General features: G+C 35.8%; 1 protein-coding gene across 8 annotated transcripts in view; it reads right to left on the reverse strand.

Annotated features, from left to right (window-relative positions):
* Positions 1–19,733, reverse strand: part of abcc5 (ATP-binding cassette, sub-family C (CFTR/MRP), member 5) — a 124,327-nt gene that overhangs the window by 94,770 nt on the left and 9,824 nt on the right. For all 8 annotated transcript variants that reach the window (XM_063045646.1, XM_063045643.1, XM_063045639.1 and 5 more), the window contains 7 exons: positions 18,132–18,295; positions 17,297–17,452; positions 14,185–14,332; positions 4,897–5,130; positions 3,866–4,039; positions 2,763–2,910; positions 1,169–1,317 (listed from right to left, as the gene is read on the reverse strand). In XM_063045646.1, the coding sequence (XP_062901716.1) occupies positions 1,169–1,317; positions 2,763–2,910; positions 3,866–4,039; positions 4,897–5,130; positions 14,185–14,332; positions 17,297–17,452; positions 18,132–18,295 (1,173 nt within the window). The remainder of the gene's footprint in view (positions 1–1,168; positions 1,318–2,762; positions 2,911–3,865; positions 4,040–4,896; positions 5,131–14,184; positions 14,333–17,296; positions 17,453–18,131; positions 18,296–19,733) is intronic.

A 19,733-nucleotide genomic window follows, 5' to 3' on the forward strand; every position in this document is an offset into this window, starting at 1 on the left:
CTAACAGTTCAAGCAGTTTGCATGAAAAGTAAAATGGCTACTATCTCAGTTGATGTTCAACAAATTGAAAGCTTGTACAGATCTTCCAATGACTGATAAAAAAAACCCCCAAATTTTCATAAGTATAGCTTTTAGAGTATGCAGTTTCTATCACGAGGTTCCTGAATATTCTTTCTGGGAGGCTGGCTCCCAGAGTTCATTGCAATCAAGGGGCTTTATGATTGCTCGTGGCCGGTCAGTTTCCCAAATTTCAGTGTTGTTCTACTACAGCCAAATAGCTTGGCTAGTTACTACTGGGGGGGCTGGAGAAGCTGGAGGGAAGATATTCAGAAACTGTAAACAAAGACTCAGTAGATTTTCTAGACACCTTGGCAATCCAATGAGGATCTAGATGTAGGCAATTATTTCATTTTTTGAGTGTGCCCTGAAGTACAAGTATTCACAGATCCATGTATGGGTTAAGCAACTAGCAAGGTGAGGGAAAAATGGTGGACATTGGTGGATTGCTGGCAGACACTTTGGAAAGTTGGCCTATCTCATCACTAAGGTGCATTCAATGGTTTCTACACCTGGAGCTGGATTATATTGCTTTCAGTCAAAATAAGGAGTGCAGAAGCACTCATGTGCAAGCCATTAATGCTGACCAACTCAATTCATTAAACAGCTGCTCACAGTAATCACTTTTCCACAACAATCTCAAGGATTTCTACTTGAAACATTGTTATATTTTAGTTTCAGATGAGAGCCCTATATGTTAGAATCAGAATCATTTCAATTAATTTAACTTTCATACAGATATTTAAAAGGGAGCACTGGGCTACTTAGTCCCACAAAACTACTCTACCATTCAATGACATCATGCTTGATCTACAATAAACTCAGCACCATACACCCATTAAATTTCCACGCCCTCTGCCTTAAAATTATGAAGTTTCTTCAAATCATAGTCGAAGGAGATTTTCAACTATCCAAGGAAAATAATCAAATTTGCCCCCTTAGTTTTGAACATTGACTCCAAGTTTTCTCTTATTCTCTCATCAAAGGAAACATCAACACTCACCGCATCATATTTGATACCTGTGAACCATTCAATCTATTCAAAATGCTACAAAAAAAAACAGTAGGGTTTTTCTTCAAACAGTTATAAATTTTCAATATGCAGACTAACCTCAGCAGCAGTAAGGTCATAGCCCAAGAGCATATGGACAGAGAAAGTCATTACACTTGCTATAACCACAACAATTGGAGCAATACCCACGCTGATGCTTTGAAAATATCCAGCGTATTCTAAGATTTGTCGTTCATCCTCTCTGATTTCTAGCAAGGAAAACAAAAGACATTGGGACCATGACCAAATGAACACTTAAATTGAAATCTGATGTGATGACATGCATATTTCAGTGAAAACAGAAAACCTTTATTAATTTCTCAAAAAATACCAATATGCTAATTTACATTAAAAGAGTTGTTGTAGAACTCCTGTAAATTTTCAAGGTTTCTTATATTTTAGTATGCCCTTACAACATAGATTGATGCCTTTCAGCCCACTAAGCCTTTGCCGCCTCTCAACAGTAATTTGTTTTATCCTGACCACAAAATTTCTTTTTAACTCATTCTCATCAGCAGCCCTTTGATATTCCTGTCACAAGGAGACATTTATAGTAGCTAATTAACCTATCAATCAGTACATTTTTGTTATGTGGAGAAGATGCAAACTCCACACATACAATTCTAGAGGTCAGGAAATAACCTAGGTTGCTACAGCTATATGAGGCAATTCCAAGTTAGTTAATATGATGAGAACTGTTGTACACAAGATTTACTAACAAAAAAATTCAAATTAATCAATGATAGTGACATATGATGGTAAACTCAAAGGAGTTAATGGCATGGAAATCTTGCAAAAAGATCTTCCAAGCTCAATGCTGAGAAATACCATGTTTCAACTGTTACCAAATATCATTTCAAACATGCATGGCCTTTAGCAGCTGAGACATAATTAAACTAGACTGCACTCTCAGACAGCAATTCAAGGAGGAAAAAAATACAATTGATATCTAATTTAATAAACAATTTTCAAACACTAGAAGAGAACATGAACATACAATTCGGATACAACTTAAAGTAGCACATTTTAAAGAGTAAACCATTTTGAGATACTTATCAAGGAACATAACAAACAAACAAACATACAATTAGATATTTTAGGCCTTAAATATTTGACAAGCAGAAATATTCCCACTCGAAATCACAGTCATCATACAAAAATTTTCATCTACTTTACATGAACAAGTTCCATTAATGCAATTAATTTACCTTGACTAATGAAGGAGGCTGCAAAAACTCAGCGTATACAAAACTATTTTCAGTAAAATTCTAGATTTGCACATTAAAATAATGAACGTTTGGGAAATCCTAAAGATGTTTACAGAATAAAGACAACAAATGCTAGCTGCCCTGTTGTCATCTCCAAAATCCAGAATACTGATTTGTATCTTGTGAACGATGACCTATTTATCTATATGCAGAGGATGAATAGATAATGGTTTCTGGTTAAAAGGTTAAGACTTAAAGCATAAAGGGAAACTCCTACTAATCTCCAAATCAATTAAGAGGTTTAGAGTTAAGTAATTTGTTTCTACTGAAGTTGTCAGAAATCAGGAGTAAACAAATATTGATAATTGTAACAGGGAATAAAATTAAATCAGTTTAAAGTATATAGTGAATTGAAGAACTTAATTTCTTTGGTATACCATACTCACTGAGAATACTCTGTGAAAATGCTTTCACCCAGGCATACATTTTAATAAATTTTATGTAAGAGATGACTTCATTCATTCTTTGAACACGCTCATCGGTCACAGAAATGCACTTCCTTCTGAAGTATACAGTCAGCCGGGACACGAACATCTTTTACAAAATAAAACAAGTTTCAGTGTGAAGTGTGACTTCTGACTTGCAATAGCTGTTACAACTCCAAAAGAAAGGAAACAGATGTGATAACGAAGATATATGTACATCTTTAATAGTAACAAAGAGTAGAAAGTTGGAACGTAATATTTTTGATTCATAAAAAGTAGAACCGAAAAAAGGTGGTGTCGAAGCAAAAAAGCAGGAATGAGCTAAGTAGGCATGAGTGAAAAGCAAAAAATGATTTGCCCTTGCAGAGCATAACGTTTCCTATAATAACTTGCATGATACAGTACAATAACTCTTTTCAATGAAAGGCAGTAAGAGTAATGTGCAAAAGATCTATTTCAATACAGAAAAAATAAGTGGAAGAGACAGTAAGGACTGCTTACTATAAAGAGACAAACTGAGATTCCTCCAGTACAGGATGGGTACAATAGGTTCTTTCATTCAATGCATTATGAGAACAGCTGACATCAAAATACAGCACACAGAGATTATTGTTTTTAATGATCATCCCTGTAATCACTCTGTACTTTCAGAAAATGAAGACTTAGAAAAGTGAAATTCAAATTAAAATCACCAATTTACACAAAATCTGCACTTTCAAATGGGAAAAGATTAACATGGTAGTGAAAACTGTAAAAAGAGCCAAATTAAAAATCTTTAAAATGCAACATAGAAACAAACAACATACTATTAATTACAATAATCAGTTCCAGACTGATAGAAGCTTAAGTCATATTTTATTTCAGAAATTTGTCAAATACCATGGCAACAACAGCTTATCAAAGGAAGCATGTAATAGTAGTGGCCAGCTCACTGCCAATGACCATTAAATTTATTTCAAAATTAACTTTACTGCATGATAAACATCAGAGCAATGCTCCATTTTCAGTATTTAATTGCTCTTCAACCCAGTTTATTTTGTGTTCAAAAACTAGTACTCACTCACCATAGCTGGATAGAAGAGTATGAAAACTGCAGACCCTAGGAAGGCAGTGGGACCAAGCAATGTGGCATTATAAATCATTCCCAGAATTGCTACAAGAGGTCCACCTGCCAACAAACTTCCAAATGCAACAGCTTCAAACAATCGCTGTCCATCACTGGAGCAGATGTTAATAAGCTGGACAGAAAGCAAGTCAAATTTAGATGGGTTTTACAGGTTAAACAAAATACATGTCATTTCAATTTCATTTTGCTACAAATCACTCTATGTTTCTAATTAACTCAAAAATGTCCCTGTTAACTTTTGCTTTTCACCATAGTGGTACAGCTCTTGCCAGTAAGTGCCTGTGGGTCGAAAAGGACTGTTATTGGCAGCTACATGCCTAGCTGAAAGCCAAGAAAGGTACTTCAATGCAAGTCCCTGAATAATTGAAAAATTTAGAATGTCAAATCTATTAACTCACTACCACAGCTGTGCTCCATCATGCTGATTCCTCAGCACTTATGGTGCAACGGGGAGGGCGATGCCCATTAATAAAATGGGCCTCTTCAATCCTATACTTGAAATTCCCTCGGTTTCACTGGAGATAGCATGGTTGATGATATGAAGTAAACTTTAGAAACCATTTCGATGTCTCTCAAAAGTTTTACAGCTGGGGCTGGAGCTTTGCTTTCTAGGGTAGTGTTTCCTCAAAGTACATGGCCTTCATGTGGCTTGGACCTCCCCATGGAGTTTAGGAAGCATTGGGCCAGAAAGATCCCAACCTGATAAAGAGAGGAATGAGGAAATCACAGTTGCAGATCTCAGGCCATTGCTAGGTAAGATTCCACCCATTGTTGTAGAAAATGGGTGTTTTGTATTAATTTTGATGCCAAATTTGTACAGTGCAACTCAATTATCCCGTGAAAGCTTCATGATCCAGTTGATGCATGTCAATCCTTAAATTTCAGTACTTTTAGTCTCTTTCTAAATCCATATAATTTCTATTCACCGACTTCTATGTATCACTAGGATAACGAACATTGGAAACATACCTCACCCAAAGATTTCTCCTTCATGTTCTTAAGTTTCAGAATTTTATCAAATGCCATGGTAAGGGCAGCTCCTCTAAGCCTGGCAGCAGTGCGATAGTTCAATGCCCAGGTCATTGCCAATGACCAGGAGCGGATTACTTCTGTCAAAAACAGCCCAAGACTCAACAACAAACCATACTGCAGATTCGACTCATTCAGTGCTGCATAATCTAGAAGACGTTTCACAAGAAAAGCCTAGAAAAGGAAAACACTAGTGTGAAAATGAAAATGTTTATTTTAAATCAAAAATTTCTGACGTGTACTTATTTTTTAAATTTGCATCACTAATTTTAACATATTCCATTGCGTCAATCAGAAAAATATACCTACAATTGACTGAAGAGTGAATTGGCAGTGTTTGCAAAACACAGCTGAAAGTAAACATTGGGAGTTTAATGACACCAGGGCGGGTAAAAAGCAAAAAACAAACCCACATTAGAATATTTTGTGATACTCACTTCAACCAAAATATTCACCTCCTACACAATCTACAATATGGATGTCAACATTATGAACAGAAAAGGAGGAAATGGAAACCATAAAAATGGAATTTTTATCATATCATGATTTCAACTCATTTGAGGGGGGACTAATTTATTGTTTTTTTTCAATCAGTTCCAACAATCAAACTCACATACAAGTGCAAAAAAAAATGATAGTATTTAATACATTTACACAAATGTCTTCATTCTCATAAGTGCTGTACATTTCATCTACATTGCTATCACATAAAGGAAATTATTTCAAAGTACATTAATAAAGCAATGACATTTTACAAAAAGTTGAGTATTTTGATGAAAAGTGGATGCTGTAGAACACCATTACATGATCTACATTGCTTTCCAGTGCGTGTATTTTTTTCCTTTTGGAAAAGTGCAATAAGATTCAGTGCTGGGCTCACTACATCATGCACAAACACAGAATTCACAAATTGTGTCATCAGAAATAAGGTGTTGTCTGACTTATGGATGTTTCCAAAAATAAAACAAACCTATGAGAATGTAATGGCAATTACAAGCAAGGAATGTAATGGACCATTCATTAAAACTCTTTCAGTTTTAATCATTCTATTTGCATGAATTCCAACACATTAAAAGGGGAATTGTTCTTCCAGCACTTTGCCGGTGTTGCTCAAGATTTCCAGCATCTGCAAAATCTCACGTTTATGGGGAATTGTTAATTTTTTTTTATAAGTTATATATATTCAACATTTCCATTCCAAGGAGTTAGTGTCGAGGGATGTAAAAGGGGAATCATTGTCTGTATTTATAATTGTAAGGAGCATGATGACCTGAAGATTTTTTTTAAAAAAACAGGAATGTATTTTGGAATAAGGCCAAAAAGGAGGAACTTGAGCTCAATTTTACCAATAATGTATTTTTCTCATTCATTTTCTTTAAAACTTAAACCTAGATAAATACTGAACATTTTGAGGTTCCTTAGAAAAATGCTTAACTACTCAATTCTTCCAACAAGCAATTCAAGTTCTTTGGACTTTGGCAAATAGAATCTACAGCTCGTCATGACTTCAACATCCATATTATTTACCGTGGTAACCATATATAGCTTAAAATTGTACTAGCCAATGAGCTTCAATGGAGTTTCTCTAAATTTATGGATGTGCTTTTCAGTAAAATAAACAACCTGATGACTTTATGAATAGTGATACATTAGTATTTATTCAAATGTCAATCATAGTTTCACGATATAATACCCATAACACATTGATGTCTTCTACTGCTATTAAGTTGCTTAATTAGCCAGAGAGTTAGCTAGAGAGTGGGGCATCTGTGGAATTTGCTGCTACAGGTAGCTAAGGAGGCCAAGTCTTTATGCATATTTAAGGCAGAGGTTGATAGATTCTTGATTAGTCAGGATATGAAGGGATATGGGGAGAAGGCAGGAGGTTGGAGCTGAGGGGGAAATGGTTCTGCCATGATGAAATGGCAGAGCAGACTCAGTGGGCCAAATGGCCCAATTCTGCTCCTGTATCTTATGGTCTTAATGATTTCAATCATCATGAATACTTAAACTTGTGGTTCCCCCTACTCCGTGCATTATTTTAGCACATTGTTTCCATACTTATGGTACAGCAGAGGCAATATTAACAAATAGAGCCAAGGTACAGAAGCTATACAAGTCCGGAAACTCCATTAACTAGCTTATTTGGCTAAACTACTGCTGTTCCAGATCAATAAGAGTGCTTCCTCATTCGCATTATAAATTTGCTTCACTAACTTGTACAGTCATATCAAGCAATATTCTTCTGATTAAATTTTGGAGAAACATAAAAATGTTAAGATCAAATTGGCATCTAAAACCAAAATATACATGTCTTTTTATAAATACAGTCTATCATTTCAATTCATTCATTAATTTAAAATCAGACCATGGGCAGAGGTTTGATGTATCACACTAGTGTACAATTTAAAACGTCCACCAGAAAGAAAACAAATATGCATGCACATGCACCCAAGTATCAGAACTCTAGGCAACAATGCAGCAAAATGCAAGATAAACATATCAGCAAAGATTTAGAAAGACATAAAACAGCTCTGGAGAAATTACTGAAACTGCTTGCGTCCATCAGTTCAATCATAGTCACATCAGTAAATGAATCATACAAGCTTTGAAAATAGAGCTAATTTGCAAGTTAAACATTAACTGCAGTCCCAGCAATTCTTTCTGACTGATTCACAGAGGAGAATCAAGCCCTACTTAGAAGTGTGTTGTGATGGTGAATCGCTCATCTCATTTTCTCTCGGTAGCTGATTCCATCATGTTATTGTTTTCCGTGGCAAATCACGATATAAAAAGCAGCTGTCCATTTCTTGGTCACCTCCACTATGCAAGTCAAGTGTGAAGTAGCTGTTCTTGGAAAACCTCCAGTCAACATTTTATAGAGAGCATATAAAAACTTTTATAAGTATGGAAATTTCAATGGAAGACTGAATTTGTATGGATTCAGACTTTACACCTCAGCGGCTGTAAATAAAGAATTAGTGAGGGCACAAGAACAATTCTCTGTCATTAAAAGCAGCCCAGTGGTGATCAGACTACACAAAACATTATAAAGGACAACAGTAATAGGAATGGTTAACGTTTCACAGCGAGACCCTGTGTTCTGATACAGGGCCTTGACCTGAAATATAAACCATTCATCTGCCTCCACAATTGCTGTCTGACCCACTTAGTTACTCCACAGTTTGTTTTTTGCTTCAAAGTACAGCATCTGCAGTCTCTCGTCTCTCCGCTATAACAGGAACATTTCAAAAAGTTTATTCATCCCAAGTTTTAACTTGAACTTATTATCATCCCTGCTCAGAATTGTCATGCAAGTCCTGCCCACGTTTACCTTCTGAAAATGTCTATATTTTTTTTTTAAAAAGCATACCTATAAAAGCATTCCCACACAGCATGCACTGAATTATTTCCAAACACAGTAAAATCACAAAGGAGAACATTATTCTACAAGTCTTTTAAAAGAGTAATGAAATCAAGATTGTAATCAAAGTAGTAAAGATAAGACAAAATCCATTGGTTCTTTTCTTCCACAGTAATTTCCTTTCGTTGAAATATTCATTTCCAATGAATATTAAAACTGCAAATAACTGTTGGTATAATAAATTTAAAATTTAAAATCAATATGCTGACTGGATGGCTTTAATCTGCACTGCAAATGTTACTGTTTGTAATCACTACCTTACCTTAAAGCATGATGACCACTTGCAAATGACTTCTCACTGCACTCCAATGCACCTTTACATGGCTATCCTGTGAATGCTAAGAAAAGCTTCCGTTGTGCATTTCACTAGTGTTCTTTAAGTTGTAAATAAATCACACTATTCAAAAACCCAAAGTAGCTGAAAATGTAGTGGACTTTCCTCTAAAGTAACTGATTCTCTCATCTCTTCATCCTTTGTCCACTGACAAAATTCCTAAAAAGAAATCCTTGAAAATTCTTAGAATTCATTCACGATCAATCAGAAATCATCCTTCTCTAGCTAATAATCAGGTTAAAAAAAACTGTCAATGCCCATTCCAAAAATAATCAAATTTTCAGCTTTTCCTCATCTTCCATGACTTCACTACCAGGTTTTCAGCGATTAAAGATTTTAACTATGTTTACAAAAATTCAGGTAATTGTCTTTGCAGCAAATTTGTGAGGAGATCTGATGGAGGTTTGAAGATAATGACTGGGTTAGTTCGGGTAGATACAGAAATAACAGGCTAAGAGACAGACAATTCAAATTTTGGCCAATGATCTGGAATTCAGTGACGATGGAAACAGGAACAGTGTTTTCAATTTGAAAAGCACTTCAGAATGAATAATTTACAGGGCCTTGGATAAGGAGCAAAGGAACATGACTGAATTGGATGGTTATCTGGAGCAGAAGATACCATAAACTTGATGAGCCAAGTAACCTTTTTCTGAACCTTAACTATACTATGATTCTTTCAGCTCCTTTTGAAATACATGTCCAGAAACATGTGAAATACTATACTTTATTAAATACTTCCAGAATACAACTACCAGTTATTCTTAATTTCATGGCTAACAACAGCAGAAGACAACAAAAGTGTCGGTTCTCATTTGTGGGTCAGAGGTAAAGGGTGAGCAGGTTCAAATTCAGATTACCTGTCCTTGGCCTAGAACATTGATACAATCATGAAGGTGGCATACTAGTAGTTCTATTTTCTTAGAAATTTAATAAAATTCAGCATGTTGTCAAATGTTCAAACAAACTTCCACAGATAAACTCTTGGAAATATCCTGGTTGGTAGCATCATGGACTGGTATGGCAATTCCAAAGCACAGGAACACAAGAGGCTGCATAGAGTAGGTGACAAGACCGTTCCATGATAGACACAGCCGTCTTCATTACTGAATGCATCTATACAGAGCATCATGGACACAGCCCACCCCACTTTAGACTGTATCTACATAAGGATCACGGGCACAATTCTCCCTGCTATTGACAATATATACATAATACAAAGAAAACTCTCATGGTGGCAGCATCTATCATCAAAGATACTTATCATCTGAACCATGCCCTTTTCTCACTGCTATATTAGAATGAGGTACAGAAGCTTGAAGTCCTACACATCCAAGTTCAGGAATAGCTACTTTCTTGTGACCTACAGGTTTCTGTACTGATCTGCAGAACCCTAATCCTACCTCAGCAACGAAACACTATCAATCACCTCTTGCACTTCCATTGCTTAGTTATGTTCACACTGCTGTCTGTAAGGAGTTGGTACGTTCTCCCCTTGACCAGATGGGTTTCCTCCCACAGTCCAAAGATATACCTGTTGGTAGGTTAATTGGTCATTGTAAAATTCTCCTGTGATTAGGCTAGGGTTAAACCTATGTTGTGGGCAGCGTGGCTTGAAGGTCAGAAGGGCCTATTCCATGCCATATCTCAATAAATAAATTATTGAGTAATATCACAAAGAAACAGGTCCTTCAGCCCAACTGATGAATACCAACCAAGATGCCCCAAACAAGCTCGTCCTATTTGCTAGCTTTTGGCAGATTAACATCTAAACTTTTCCTATCCATATAACTATCTTTCAAAAGATCTTGTACTGACCTCAACTACTTCCTCTGGCAGCACTATTTGTTTAGAGAAGTTGTCCCCTCAAGTTCCTGTCAAATCTCACCCTTCTCTAAAATTTATGCACTTCAGTTCTTGATTCCCCTATCCTGAGGAAAAAGACTTGAAGTACATTCATCCTACCTATGCCCTTCATGATTTTATACACCTTCATCAAATCATCTGTCTCCAATGCTTCAAGGAATAAAGACCTTGCCCATCCAACTCTCCTTATAAACTCAGTCCCTCAAGTGTGGCAGCATCTTTGTAAATCTTTTTGCATGCTTTTCAGTTTAATAACATCTTTCCTAGAGCACTGCAACCAAATCTGAATGGAATACTTCAAAAGCAGCCTCATCAGCGTCCTGAACAACTGCACCACGACCTCCCAAATTTTATATTCCATTCCTTCACTTATGAAGGCCAAATACCCTGTCCAACTGTACCCCCACTTTCAGGAAACCATGTACATTTATTCAAAGGTCCCTCTGTTCAGCAACAATCCTCAGGGTCCTGTCGTTCACTGTGAAAGTCCTACTCACCTCTGTTTTTTTTGCCAAATGTCCTGTTTTGTGCAGTTTTTTTGGTTCCAATGTCTTGTATAATTTCTATTCTGTGTTGCCTGAGCCTAAGTGCCTGGTTCAAGTTTTTCATTGAACCTGTACCTCATTGTTCTTGTTAACTGTCAGTAAACTCGACTTGACTTATATTCAGTAACTCCAGACTAAAGGATTAAATGCCTACAAATTGTGATAATCTGTTCTGTTGTTAAAGAGGACGTATATGGAGCTCTTGTCATTGGTATTTTAAAAGTGCAACAAATGGACTGGGCAATAAAATACTTCTCAATATTTGAACATAATACAAATATATACTTAACTAGATTGGCGGATAAAATGCACGTTCTCATTGTTAAATATCAAATGTTGGGTTTATTTTAATTTTAGGCTAATTATCCAAAGTTCAAGACAAAAATACAATATTTATGTCAACCATCAATTGTTGTTTTCATGAATTCCACAGGAAAATGCACCAAAGCTCTTCTCATATTGAGGGGAAAACTGTATACTTTGTTTCAATTCAAGAAGTGTTAGAAAGCTGTTCAAGAAATCAAACTAACAAATAAAATTAAAATTTAAAAAGCAGACCGTTTCTTTGATGCATAAGAATACCAAGTAATCTGCCTCTACTCTAGAATTCCAAATGCTAGTTAAGAGTAGCTATTTTCCATTGATCCAAAGAATCCAAAGTCACTGTAATAAAAAGTTCATATTCATTCCCTTCAGTGAACCTACATGGATTATGCAGATCTCCATTCATGAGCATGTATAAAAAGTGTTTTATGGTAACAGCAAATTTCCACAAAGCTTAAAATTTAGCTGTACCCTTCACCATTGTTTTTGTTCAGTACATGAGCAGACAATAAAAAAAATACACACTCCAATTCTACTAGTACTGATTTACTTGCTGCGTACACCAATACCAAACTGGAAAAGAGTACTCCAGAGTTAGTCATGTTTTCAATCAACTCAGCTAGATACTAGGATATGCACTTGAGCAAACCAATGCATTTCCGTAACATACAGTACTTTTCCTCAGCCTTAACATCAAGCTACTATTTAAATACAAGATAAAGCAAACCCAGTTCAATGTCATCCTTTTTGGTCTTCTGATTTCATACAACTCTAATCGCATATGCAGAATACAAGAACTACTCAGCAGGCCATGAACATCCTCTTAAACATCACTGGAATTCAGAAAACTTCAAATTTCATATTAACTTGTTGGTCAGAACAGTACAAAAACTTCAATTAGCATGCCACTTCTAATCAATGAAAACTTTTTTCCAATGCAAAGGAAGGAAATTATAGGGAGTTATGGGGAAAAAAAAGTTCAAGCACACTGCTTTTGACTTGAAAAAGATAAATCTAAAAGTGGTCTGACTGCATAATGGCGTGGCCAGAGGAATTTTCTAACTGCTACTCTTCTCATTACAGTTAAGCTTTTATCTCATTAGAATAACCAGTTGATTTTTATTCGTAAAACTCAATCCAGAAAACAATTTAAAATGAAGTAACTTCTTTAAATAAGATGTTGTTTTTTCAATAAGAAACTAGACTATCTTTGAACAAAAAAAACACAAATGAATCATTCCACCAAAAAACTTGCTTCATGAGCTGAAAATCGGGTTAAAATAAATTTTCAAGTTTCCCTACATGTTGCTCCACCTCAACTGGTTTACTGATTTGGTTTTATGTGAAGTCACTTCAAATAATGTTCCAAATTCAGAGGTTGTGGAATGTGCACAAAACAGATCTTCACAGCAAGATATTTCAAATTTACCTCTATAACAGCTTAGTAGAAAAAGTTCTGCTATCTCTGCAAAAATATGAGAATTCCACTCACAACTAGATATTTTTGCTCTCTATCCCAAGCTACAGTCCATACCTAATCTAGAGTTAGCCAATTCTTTCTTCAAGTTCCTCAGCAACACTGGCAATTAACCAGCACCCCAACTCCACCCACCATCCCATCCCCCAATAAGAATACCTTGAAGCCTCTTCATCTTATTGTTCTTTTCCTTTTTACAAAGCAAGCAGATTCTGCTTCTGCTTCTAAATTGTTATGTAAACCAGAAGGATCGCCCATTTTAATTTGTGAAATTTCAAACTTCAGCCATCACTGACCAAACACTACCAGGTCCTTTTTTGTTTCATTTCCCAGCTTTCAACTTCCCCACCCCAGTAAAATTGATACATACTGTACTACACATTTCTGGAGAGAGCAGCTTTCTGCAGGAGGAGATTCCTTTTCCACAGAACTTTAAAGATGTCCTTCCAGAGCAAAAACAACATGGTTAGAAGATTCAGTTCAAGTGACCACACACACACTTAACACAAACATTCACAGATAGCATCAGCAAGTCAAACAAAAAGCATTCTGTATAAATACAATATGTTTCTCCATAACTAATTTCCAACTGAATTCAAACGTACTTGGTTATCTATTATTTGCTTTGTGTCGTAATAATGTCATGCTCCAGGAAGGTGTTCCATACACTGCATTAAAAAATGATTAGACTTCAAATTTCAAATGAACCCACACTTAAAAATACAATGAAATGCTATTTACTGACACATTTGGCTAATCCTGCAGTAGATTTACTCAGATACTCCAAAAGAAATTAGGAAACAAGAAATGCAGCGATTTGTAAAAATAGTTCAACATCAACTTCCACTACATTAATGCCATTCAGATGCAGTTACCCATCTTCGTCCTACAACCTGCAGCTTATTCAGTATCTGCATAAACGTAAAAAAAACTTCAGAGTTTCCACAATACTTTGTCATTAACTCCAAAATGTGCCACACAGGGATGCAACACAACTCCAAAACATCAAGTCAACAGAAATAATTCCATAGTTGTTTTCTTCCATGCTTTACCTTCAACTCTAATGACTTCTCTTAGACACTGAGGTAAATGATTAATGGTACATTAGCCAGTGCAGTGATAATTATTCTGAAGCAAGGTCATAAGGAATGAAAAAGAGCTACAGTAAATTGTGATGTAAACCAGGGTTAGAAAGTTAGTTTTGCTTTCTTCCTAACCAAAGTAGTTATTGGAAATTCGTAAATCTTAAATAACTTACTGGTCCACAGAAGCCGGCCACCATTGTAACCATCAAGCAGATCACAGAGATGACCAGCCTTGTCTGGCAAAACCTCCAAATCACTCTGTTTAGTGAGGCATTTTCCTGGCCACATTCTTTCAACTCTGTTTGCCACAGCCGTTCTAATCTGAAGAGAAGCAATATATTTTTAATTTAAAGAAATAAACAAGAGCTCAATAAAGGAAATGTTTCCCAGTCACTCAGCATTTACTTTATTAGGGCAACAAAGAAATTAGTCCAGTCAACGAGGGGAAATATTCAGTAACAAAGACAAATTATATAAGATACAAGATTTTAATTTGTGGAAGTTTGAAAAAACATGATCAGAATTTTTTTTCATAGTTTTTAAATAACAGTCTACTATTACTGAAACTGAGGTGTTTTTTCTTCCTTTTCTTAACATTCTCAAGTCTTATTTATACAAATCAAGACAGCTGAACACATGCAAGATTATTCAGTTTTTTCTGTTGAATTGGTAGCTAATCACCCTCAAATATTGCCCAATATTCCATAAGTTTCATTCCTCCTTCATTAGTTCCCTGTAGCTTTGCAATTTATTTCTTCTCACCTGACCTTCACCCTGCCCCAATCTCCTCCCCTCCACACCCTTTTGATTTCATAGATCAGCACAGTGCAAACACCACTAAGTCCAACTAGAAATGAGTCATTTGGACCTGCTCAATACCATTTCATAAAAGATTACAGAAATTTTATCCCATTTTCTTGGTAATCCAGTAGGATTACATTAGCATGGATCCTATTTTTATTACAGTGAAAATGAAAATTAAATACTCTAACAAATTACTGATCAAGCAATGATGATGAAATTAATCCCCTGAATATGAACACTCAGTTCAAATGAACAATCACAAAATGTCAACTTTTTCTCTCTCCACTAATGTAGTGCGGATAGGTGTGCTTTTGAGCTTCTTGACCTTACCATTTAAAGGGTGATACAATTTTGCAATTCCATCAGTTCCTTGGCTGTATCATGCCCTTTGTTTGATTTACCACTACTATCTCAGCTTTGAACTTGCAGGCGGGGTTGATGTATGACTTCACTCGCATTAACCACATTTCAAAATAATTTACAGAGGGGGAAAAATGAACTTGATTAAAAACAGCAGCAACTTATCTTTACAAAACCAGGGAATTTTTGCTAGGCAAAGAAGCATCCAGAAATTAAATTTCAGTAATTTACATCAATAATCTTATGGTTTGATTGTTTGAGTATTACCTGAACATCTTCTCTCTGGCTGGCATGAAGTAGTATCTCTGTTTACAATAGCAACCATGAATCATTTTAACTCCCCCCCTTTTATCATATTCAATTTCTTACCATCTGATACCATCAGCTGACATTCTCTGCTCAGAGTATGATAAAAAGGTTACGATTATGATTTTGTTCCTTTTTGTCTATCTGCACTTTCTCTGTAGCTGTTACACTTTATTCTACATTCTTTTTTTGTTTTACCTTGTACTACCCCAATGCACTGCGCAATGAATTGATCTGCATGAACAGTATGAAAGGCAAGCTTTTTAAACTTTATCTTAGTAAATGTGACAATAAAAATGCAATTTCAATTCAACTCAACATCTCAAAACTTTGGTCTCATTACAACTTGCCTGTCTCAAACCAAAGGCTTGATAAATTGCTACTTAACTAGTCTTAAGTCTATACAAACCTACAGAAAGTGGGGTACCTTCAAAAAGAGTGCTGTTTAGAAAGGTAGCTCAGCAATGGGGTTTTCAATGGCAGGATCTTTTCTTTATTTGTTCACAGTGTACGAGCTTCGATAACAACTCTGCAATTTATTATCTTAATTGAGATAGATAGCAAGTGCCAGCCTTGCTGCAAATTAATAACAAATACCCAAACAGAGCAACTCATTGTAGAAATGGAAACTGGAAAACGGGAAAAATGCACTCCAAGATTACGTAAAGTACTTCATAAAATAAGTCCGCTGTTAATCTTTAAAATAGCTAAGTGCAACCTGCTGATAACTGAAAAATGTAAACAATCCTTAACAGTAGATTAACTCCATAATATTTATTCAAAAAGGTGCGACTTTTTAAAAATACAGCATTTGAACATAGATAGAGGTTTAAATTTACACCTTATCTGAAACTGTGGGAAAAGCAATAAGTTGCCCCTCAACTACAGCAACAAGTTCATTTCAAACCTCGATGGGTGGAACTCACACATTTTTCATGACCTTGATGATTTCTTTCAGGTGTTCCATTTTCAACAAAACAAAGACATGTGGATTGGTGGGTTCTTTGGCAATTGTAATTTATTACTAGCCTATAGGTGAGCAGTAAAATCTGGGCTGGAGCTGGTGTGTTAGAGAAAAATAGGATTGAGGATAAAAATAGTATGAAGATTGGATTAGTGTAAGTAGGTTGTTTAGTTCAGCATGAGCTTGGAGGCCCAAATGGTTTACTTCCATGATTTATGTCTCTGTGACTCTGCTGAAAGACAGCCATTTGACAATACAGCATTGCTTCAGAACTACATGACGTATTGGCCAAAATGATATTCTCATACCCTATACAACTCAAAAAGCTGAGTGAAAAGGTGGACTGCAGTGAATATCTTACTCCAGAGTAAAATTTCCTACCCTCTCAAGCAGTTTGATATATTCTGTACATTACTGGCAACCAGACATACAGTACTGTGCAAAAGTCTTGAGCACCCTGGCTATACAAATGTGCCTCAGACTTCTGCATTTCCTCCAACCCATCCAGGGAAAAGTCTTCAGCCATAAATTCCTGGAGTTCCTTTGGAGTTAAAAGGGCAGCACAAGATTTGCTTGTGATGCTATACACACACAGAGACTATTCCATAGAAAAATCTCAAACAATTGCTCTTCTGCAACTTTACAAAAGAAAGTTACTTGAGTATACCAACTGTGTACATAAACCAGTGGTTTTTGAAAGCATAATAAACATACCTAGAGGTCAAGAAATATTGAAAAACCTATTTCATATATAAAAGCTGCATATGAATGCTGGTGAAAAACTGCAATAGCACAGAAAAAAAATTAGTCAAGATAATTACAATACAACTGTTTTGGGATCACACTCATACCTTCTGCTGTTAATTTCAGAAGATTCATATTTTGACAGGGGCCAAACATCTTCCAATAATAGATGCCCTTTTTTATAAGCCGTGAATGCCAAAGACGTCAACCAACTGAAGGTCATAAATGAAAAGAAGCCTGCATTGTCCACAGGATGCTGTTGTCTACATATATGTAGGAAAAGGGAAAACATTATGGAATTAAACATCAGGAACTAATGATCAGAACCTATTCCCCTTACAGAAATTGTTTTCTTGCGCTCTTCAGAATAAGATAGCAATTTAATATCTTTTCTCAAACAGACAATCTAAAAACCAGAGATATGTCCATTTCTAAACACTACCTTATGTAAATTCTTCATTACCTACAGATTAAAAAAATGGTTTTTGATTATCTGTTCTTTCCCACCAAAAACTCCAACTTTTTCCAAATCAATGCTTTATATTCCCCATTTTCCTCTCAAAATTCGTCATACTATATTTATCTGTCCTTACCTTCCTGAAGAAATTCACACTTCTAATATGCAAATCCTTTTGTACTATCTACTTATAATTAATAACACATTAATCCATTATCTATTTGGAAAAGTATTTGTTGTTTCAGATTAATACATTCTGTAACCTTGTGTCTCTATTTGGAATCCTGTTTTGTATCTGGCTTAACCTACCCTATTTAAATTCCAACTAATATCAAATTTTACAGCAGAACCTCTGTTCCAAATCCAAGTCTTAAAACAAAAGTGGATCATGAAGTTGTAAAGGAAAGAAGTAGATATCTGTAACAGGAGATTGCTTCATAGTGGAGCAAAAATATTTCTAAACTTGTACTAAAAAACGCACTCACTTGGTAGAGCTACGAAAGGGCTTGAACAGGTGTAAACTTTGGTGATACTTCCCCTTCTGTTTTTCTTCATCCAAGATTTGTATACAGGAATGTGTTGAAACATCCAGCGACAAGCCTTCTACACGACCTGCTGTTTCCAAAGCATTTTCACACAACTCTCTCTTCTATAATAAGATGGGGGGGGGGGGGCATGGAAAACAAAAGAAAATAAATAAAACAGTTGAATAGTTGGAAACCCAAAGGTACTATCATTGGCCCTGATCTCAACTCCATTGCCTCACCACAAATTCCAACTCTCTCGTTCTACTTTCTCATTCTGAACCATGATAGTCAGCATTCCACTTCACCACACAGCTTCAGAACACATATTCTCTTCATCACCAAAATCACTTCTGTTAACAATGTCTGCCCCCCAACTGTGCCTGAAAAATACAGCCATGACATTAATCGAAATGGCCTGCTGTAACATTCTATGCTTGGCCTCCTACCTTTTGCCACTCAAAAAAATTTTAGCTCTCTCAAAGATCTACCATTCATGATTTACATTGTCATCAATAACTATCACCTTCTAAGCCTATGGATCAGCATTGCCTAGTGGCTAGCAAGACATTTAAAAATTCCCCTCTACTATTCTGATCTTGAATGGTATTTCTGAATCATAGAGTATTTCTTCAGTATTTGTCTCTCACCATATCCTACAGATTACCAAGTCCTCTGTGTTCGTCAAAATGTAAACTTTCCATATCCCCAATTACCACCTTCCTTCATGTGGCAGCTGTGTATGCCCTCAATCTGAAATTCCAATCTGAAAAGTATTCTAACACTGCATCTGCTCTTCACTTACGCTGTCCCGTAAAACTTCATTCTCCTTTGTCATGTTCTAATCTTCACTTATCTCCACATCAATTTTCCTTGATAAATATTCCTTTCAAGTACCTTGGAATTTCTAATGCAGATAACTTCTATCAAAATAGTTATCACATGATCTTGCTTAAATTTTTGTTAATAAAGAGAATTCATAATAAGACAGCTTAACTTGATGCAGAAATAGGCCTGAAATGTTGCTTTGAAAAGCCACATCAAAACCCAGACGAAATGTCCCGCTGGAACCACAAAGGCTGCATTCCTCAAATTGCAGCCCAATAATGCAACTTGTATCCTGCCTTAAAATCCTACCACATGATGTGAAAAGCGGATATACCAGATGTACCTGTATAGATATACCTAATGAATGTCTTACATTCTAACTAGATAAAAAGAATATGGTTAGATGCCTCTAGAAACTTAGATCTAAGGACTCAATTTGGTTCGAATGCTGTTGTTGTTGCTCGTTTCTGTTTCTTGCATGATTTGTTTTCTTTTTTTTCCCCCTGTTTTTATGTGGGCACTGGGGGTTGGCCTTATTTTTTTAAATTTGGTTCTTTCGGGTTCCTTGCTTTGTGACTGCCTGTTAAGCAAACAAATCTCAAGTTATATAACTTATACATCTGTTTATAATAAATACACTTTGAATCCTTGAAGTACAAGATCATTGTGTGAATCAGTCACTACTCCATTCTAAAATACTTTCAATCTAAATTAACAAATTTGTTAGGAAGGGAA

Source organism: Mobula hypostoma, chromosome 4, assembly GCF_963921235.1.
Source record: "Mobula hypostoma chromosome 4, sMobHyp1.1, whole genome shotgun sequence".
In the NCBI taxonomy this organism is placed as follows: Eukaryota; Metazoa; Chordata; class Chondrichthyes; order Myliobatiformes; family Myliobatidae; genus Mobula; species Mobula hypostoma.